Here is a 6,000-nt window from a genome sequence, read left to right on the forward strand (position 1 = left end):
TATAACGGGGCTATCTGTGGGGAAGTGCTGGATATAACGGGGCTATCTGTGGGGAAGTGCTGGATATAACGGGGCTATCTGCGGGGAAGCGCTGGATATAACGGGGCTATCTGCGGGGAAGCGCTGGATATAACGGGGCTATCTGTGGGGAAGTGCTGGATATAACGGGGCTATCTGTGGGGAAGTGCTGGATATAACGGGGCTATCTGTGGGGAAGTGATGGATATAACGGGGCTATCTGTGGGGAAGTGCTGGATATAATGGGGCTATCTGTGGGGAAGTTGGTGGAACTGAATTAACCTCTTTATGTTTGTAGGGTGGTGGTGGCACAGGAACATTTGCTGCAATTAAGGTTCTATATCCTGGTACATATGTCAACCAATTCTTACCTCCCTCAAACATATAATCCTTGTCCCGAGCTGGGGCTCCCTTTCACCAAACATCCACCTGTGGTTGCTCATGCAGGCACATACCATTCATCATATCCATACACATTGTGTCATTCCCTCCTTCCCGGGGAAATCTCGCTCCTCCCAATCCTTCTAACCAGTTTACTAAATTATCCACCCGTGGATTAACATAATAGTAACCAAAAGAAGAAACTCTAGTAACAAATTCTTTTCAAGTCTCATTTATGGGAACAACTGCATTTTCCCTTTCTGCTTTTTGTCTCTATTTTTCTTCATCAATTGAATCAACTTTAATGCTTTTAGCGGCGGCACATGGTGAGGTATTTCCTCCTTACCTAAGGAATTCCCCATAACAACAGCAGCGGCAGCAGCAGATTAGTAATACAATACAGCAATACAACAAAGAACAATAAGTGCTATGTCAGGTGTATACAGGTATTCTATGTCCCGAGCCGAGAGTCCCTTTCTCTCGCTCCTAAACTCCACCCACCAATCTCCCTCTTAAGTTCAGAAATAATGACCTCGGCAAGAAAAGCATCTCTTTTTCTTAAAAAAATAGAAAAAAAAGATTCTCACTCACCTTGGTGATTATCCCACTCTTCTGACACCAGTACAAAGGGTTGGTGTTGAGTTTTTCCTCTCAATGGGGGCCCCCACCGGTTACACCTGAGCGATAACTTACGATATATCGGGAAATGAATTGCACACCACGCCACAGCTCGTTGCAAGACACTTCAACTTTATTGCGGAAACATCGGCATATATATAAATCTGTAGTCTCTAGGCAGATTATTAATGACCAACCTTTAATATCAACCAATCAAATTCATGCATTTATCTTTAATATTTGCACCTTAATTGTCATTAAACTTTGCAGAACTAGTTTCTGGCCAGATGGTTGTGGTCAGACTAACTCATGATCTTAGCACAACGCCCAGACTACGGCCACGGTCTAACCGAAAGTTACTTCCTCAAAAAACTTCCACAAAAAACACAGTTAGTTTCCTGTAAAGAATACATACAGTACAAACTTTTCTCTTAATGTTTACAAAAGTCATATATTTTTTAAGCAAACATCTTGTATAACAAAATGGAGCTGATTATGTTATATTATCCTTTCAGGTACTCTTTATGGAGAGATCTGGGGTCTAATAGCCTCCAAATCTCTCCTCTGCCCTTAACATCTGATCGCACCAAGATCGGTGTAATCAGATACTTTATGCCCCTTTCACACGAACGTTCCGATTGGGTCCGGACCCGATCAGAACCTCTATTCTCTATGGAGTGGCAGATGTAAATGGAGATGTGTCCCTTTACACTCGCTGACATCCGATTCGATCTGCCAAAAAGAGACAGATGGGGATCCATTCCCCTTCTGTCCGTTGGATCAGATCACATGGCAGTCTGACCGCCCATAGAGGACAGCGGGCTGTGTCCATGTCCGCTCTGTATAAGTGAAGCAGACGCAGACTTGTCATCCATTTGCCCAACAGTGATCAGCAGACAGATCCCCCGCTGAGCAAGAGGATCTGCTGACGGGCCCACCCGGTGTGATAGGGGCCTTACCATTTTATATTACAGAAAACCAGAAGGGATGAATGCTCATCACTTCCGTCTTCCTGTATCATGGAGGCCATCAGGGCCGATCTGGCCTCTGTTTGCTTCTATGGGACAGGAGAGGCCGAGAGTGCCACAGAAGGTGATGGGAGAGCACTGTAAAAGCAACAAAAACAGAATTCTTTTGCACCGTATTTACATTAGGAGTGTAGTGACATCACAAGTGTTACCTAGAAAAACAAATAAAATATACGTATCCTCATTTTCTACCACATTAAAGCCCTCTGACATGAAAAACTGATGTATAATACATTTGGGTAGATTACAAATCCTAAAGGTGTAATGTGCTGAACTGGGACATCACCATAAGTGGTTAAGGACAGATTGCACCCTTTATGTAAATATTAATTCTAACCATAGTTACACTTTATTGTCAACATCAGAATGTTTCTAGGGTCAAAAAAGGGTTCTTCGCAAACAATACCTACCCAAAAACAATACCTACCCAAAAAAAGAGAATTGACTATTCAGAGTCATTGAAGAGAACCCGAGTCAGAGGAATTTCAGTCCCCCAGAAGATGCAGTTGTAGTATGTGATCGGTCTATGGAGAGGAGCAATAGCTGAACAGAGAGACAATATAATAAGGAAGTCCAATCTTCTCCTGATGGAATCCCTTGGACTTGTGGCAGGACAAGATGGAAGACAAGCAGCCAGCTGGGCGTAAGTGGTACTGTTGAACACATCCCAAACAAAGAGCAGTGAATTGGTGTTGGAAGGCCTACACCAGCTTAGGAATTTGATTTCTCACTGGACAGAGAATTCTCCATGGCTGTTGTCCCTGTGGCAGTCCTACCTGTAAAGCTGTCATCCATAAGAGGAGGAGGAACCTGGAAATAAGGCATTGATCACTGGAGGGGAGGTGGAATATGTGAAGAGAGGCTTGGACAAGGTGAGCGTAGCTGGAGCCCTCAAGCTAGACGGATATTGGAATAGTCATCAGAATCTAGAAAAGTCTCTCCCACTGAGACTTTGGAGGCTTGGTAAGATGCCACTTGACCACTACCTAGTCTTGGTGCTGAGGCAGTGTTGGTAATGCATTAGCCCAGGATCTGACAATGAAGAAAACACTTGGGAACACAGCTCAGTTAATGAATGATGAAAATATATTACATGTTCATTCAAAGCTTCATAAAAAGGATAGAGATTAAAATCATTAGGAAACACAGTTCACTGTCAATACTTGTCTGAAAAAAAATAGTCAAAAGGTAAAATAGTCTTGAGCTTCTATCCCTTTAAACCCCCCTTCTCCCCATTACCTCCTGCAGCTGAAGCCTGTGAATCCTCTGGTGTGTGATCACATGTGACTTATGTAAAAAAATCTGTTACACTCACAACATGGCTACAGATTTTCTCTGGTGTGGACCCTCTTGTGTGTGTTAAGTTGTTCTCTATGTTTAAAAGATTTATCACATTGAGAACAGTGATATGGCTTCTCTCCAGTGTGACTCCTCTGGTGTATAATAAGGCTTTCCTTATATACAAAAGCTTTGCCACATTCAGAACACTGATATGGCCTTTCTCCAGTGTGAGTATTCTGGTGCATGATAAGTTTGCTGTTGGTTGTAAACATTTTATCACATTCAGAACACTCAAAGCTGCTTTCCAGTGTGAACTGTCCTGTGTATGATAAGCTCTGACTTAGTTTTAAAAGCTTTATCACATTCAACACATTGATGTGGCTTCTCTCCAGTGTGAATCATCTGGTGTATGATAAGGGATGACACTTGTTTAAAAGTGGTATTGCATTCAGAACACTGATATGGTTTCTCTTCAGTGTGAATCATCTGGTGTGTGATAAGATGACCTTTCATTGTAAAAGCTTTATCACATTCAGAACACTGATATGACTTCTCTCCAGTGTGAATCCTCTGGTGTCTGATAAGATCTGACTTCATTGTAAAAGCTTTATCACATTCAAAACACTGATATGGCTTCTCTCCGGTGTGAATCCTCTGATGTGTGATAAGACTTGGCTTCATTGTAAAAGCTTTATCACATTCAGAACACTGATATGGCTTCTCTCCAGTGTGAATCCTCTTGTGTTTGATAAGATACTCTTTCGTTGTAAAAGCTTTATCACATTCAGAACATTGATATGGCTTCTCTCCAGTGTGAATCCTCTGGTGTGTGATGAGATCTGATTTCTGTGTAAAAGCTTTATCACATTCAGAACACTGATATGGCTTCTCTCCAGTGTGAATCCTCTGGTGTGTGATAAGATTACCTTTCATTGTAAAAGCTTTATCACATTCAGAACACTGATATGGCTTCTCTCCAGTGTGAATCCTCTTGTGTTTCATAAGATAATCTTTCGTTGTAAAAGCTTTATCACATTCAGAACATTGATATGGCTTCTCTCTAGTGTGGACTCTCTGGTGCGTGATAAGATTTGACTTCAGTATAAAAGCTTTATCACATTCAGAACACTGATATGACTTCTCTCCAGTGTGAATCCTCTGGTGTCTGATAAGATCTGACTTCACTGTAAAAGCTTTATCACATTCAGAACACTGATATGGCTTCTCTCCAGTGTGAATCCTCTTGTGTTTCATAAGATAATCTTTCGTTGTAAAAGCTTTATCACATTCAGAACATTGATATGGCTTCTCTCTAGTGTGGACTCTCTGGTGCGTGATAAGATTTGACTTCAGTGTAAAAGCTTTATCACATTGAGAACACTGATATGGTTTCTCTCCAGTGTGAATCCTCTGGTGTGTCATAAGATAATCTTTCGTTGTAAAAGCTTTATCACATTCAGAACATTGATATGGCTTCTCTCTAGTGTGGACTCTCTGGTGCGTGATAAGATTTGACTTCAGTGTAAAAGCTTTATCACATTCAGAACACTGATATGACTTCTCTCCAGTGTGAATCCTCTGGTGTCTGATAATATCTGACTTCACTGTAAAAGCTTTATCACATTGAGAACACTGATATGGTTTCTCTCCAGTGTGAATCCTCTGGTGTGTCATAAGATTACCTTTCATTGTAAAAGCTTTTTCACATTCAGAACACTGATATGGCTTCTCTCCAGTGTGAACAATCTGGTGTCTGATAAGATAACACTTGTGTGTAAAAGCTGTATCACATTCAGAACACTGATATGTCTTCTCTCCAGTGTGAATCCTCTGGTGTTTGATAAGTTGATCCTTCGATGTAAAGGTTTTATCACATTCAGAACACTGATATGGCTTCTCTCTGGTGTGAACCCTCTTGTGTTTGGTAAGATTACCCTTTGTTGTAAAAGCTGTGTTGCACTCAAAACACTGAAAAGGTTTCTCTTCAGTGTGACCCTTCTGGGGTGTGATATGTTTTGCCTTCATTGTAAAACCTTTATCACAATCCAAGCAAGAACTAGCTTCTGAAATAATTGTTATGGATGCAAGGGTTGAACTACATTGTAAAGCCATTGTCACTTCCACAACACTGAAATGACTTCTCTCCTGATGTCCTCTGAGGGGGGATCAATGTTGAAGAGGATCCAAAACATTTACAACATTGAGAACACTGATATGTCTCGTATCCTGTGTGAATCCTCCAGTGAACTACGATAAAGACGTTCCGTCACCTAAGACATCCGTATGGCTCGTTTCCCATGTGACTGAGTTGTACTTATGAAGACCAGCTTGACCGAAAACGTGGTTCTTCAATCCACCTGTACAGAAAAACAAAAAAGTCAGAATTCTATATAAAGTGCTAAATAAAGATGTTTTCTATATTTTTTTAATTAAAATGAAAATTTATGAAAACATCCAAAACATTCCAGAGTTGACATCTGAGTACAATCAGTATCACGACATGCATTGTCAGATAATGAAACACATCCAAAGTCAGAAACGTGTAACATAGCGCACAACAGCCTTATGCTATTGGGTTTTCACAGCCATCATGGCCCACTTGGGATAGAAAAATAATATGTTAAAATTCAAAAGTATAGGAGTACACCTTGCATCACATTACCATCTTACAGTG

The 6,000-nt window shown here is 41.0% G+C and overlaps 1 protein-coding gene across 1 annotated transcript in view; it reads right to left on the reverse strand.

Moving 5' to 3' along the window:
• LOC149436229 (uncharacterized) overlaps window positions 1–5,698 on the reverse strand; it is a 53,721-nt gene extending 48,023 nt beyond the window's left edge. Inside the window, exon 1 of the mRNA XM_089661823.1 lies at window positions 3,833–5,698. Within this exon, the coding sequence (XP_089517949.1) occupies window positions 3,833–5,438 (1,606 nt within the window). The 5' untranslated portion in view covers window positions 5,439–5,698. The remainder of the gene's footprint in view (window positions 1–3,832) is intronic.
• Window positions 5,699–6,000: the final 302 nt, after the last annotated feature.

This window comes from Staurois parvus, unplaced genomic scaffold (assembly GCF_062004578.1).
Source record: "Staurois parvus isolate SC_StPar_1 unplaced genomic scaffold, SC_StPar_1.0 ptg001396l, whole genome shotgun sequence".
NCBI lineage: Eukaryota > Metazoa > Chordata > Amphibia > Anura > Ranidae > Staurois > Staurois parvus.